Source organism: Condylura cristata, unplaced genomic scaffold (genome assembly GCF_000260355.1).
Source record: "Condylura cristata isolate star-nosed mole 26May11 unplaced genomic scaffold, ConCri1.0 scaffold00003, whole genome shotgun sequence".
Classification (NCBI taxonomy): domain Eukaryota; kingdom Metazoa; phylum Chordata; class Mammalia; order Eulipotyphla; family Talpidae; genus Condylura; species Condylura cristata.
The window spans coordinates 73,359,611-73,360,521 of NW_004567104.1; the positions used below are offsets into that span (position 1 = coordinate 73,359,611).

Genomic DNA, 911 nt, shown 5'->3' on the forward strand with positions numbered 1-911 from the left:
TTGCTTCCTCCAAGTCGGGTGCCTTTCGTGCGCCCACCGAGTCGTCGCCGGCCCCGCCGCCCCGGCGCGTCCGCGCTCCGTCAAACCACCTCCTCGGCGCGCCGGTGCAGCTCTCCGGACCACGGTCGCCTCCCACCGCCCTCACGTTAAACCTGCAGCAGCGACGGACAAGACAAACCGTTGACTTTTTTTTTTTTTTTTTTTCCGACTTCAGTGAAACTCCTGCTCCGGTACCCTTAGCCCAGTTTGCTTCCTCCAAGTCGGGTGCCTTTCGTGCGCCTTCCAGAAGAAACTTTTCTCCTGGCCCTGCTCTCGGTGGCTTGGGGTCGGGATTGCAGGTTTGCTGGGATGTTGAGCCAGCCTGCAGCCCGTTCCCCGCAGGTGATCGCGCGGCCCAGCCAGGGCCCCGGCCCAGGCAGCTCTTCCTCGGCTGTTCTGGGTCTGGTCCGCTCGTCCAGTCGTCGCCGAAATGCCCATTCTCCCGAGAACTCGGTAACGTAGTGTTTGGTGTCTGCCTCTTCTTTCTTCCTCCCTCCCCACCCCCCCCAGGTATAATTCAAAAGAGACAGAGAGAAAGAAATTGTGCTAGAGCTGAACTTGGGAAGCCTGGCTCCCCCCACGTGGGGGCTCCAGACACCTGGGCACATTTTAGGTCTGCATCCTGCCTGCTTCGAGTCACTTTGGAGGAGTAGCTGTTAGGAAGTTGGGAACTTTCAAGTCTAGGGTCGAGGTAGACTCTTGAAACACTGAAGTCACCCAGTGTTAGGAAATGGTCACATTCTCCGCTGAGAGTGGGATGGGACACCAGGACCTCTGCCAATGGAGGCCCACGCTTATTCTCCAGAAATCTGGGGGAAAAGTGTGGTTTTCAGTCTCCTGAGTTTTTCTCCCTGGCTTGGCTTTCCTTGGTG

At 58.0% G+C, this 911-nt stretch overlaps 1 protein-coding gene across 1 annotated transcript in view; it reads left to right on the forward strand.

The window, feature by feature from the left end:
* The first annotated feature begins 239 nt into the window (after positions 1-239).
* Positions 240-911, forward strand: part of MRPS6 (mitochondrial ribosomal protein S6) — a 47,028-nt gene continuing 46,356 nt past the window's right edge. Inside the window, exon 1 of the mRNA XM_012732366.1 lies at positions 240-492. Within this exon, the coding sequence (XP_012587820.1) occupies positions 349-492 (144 nt within the window). The 5' untranslated portion in view covers positions 240-348. The remainder of the gene's footprint in view (positions 493-911) is intronic.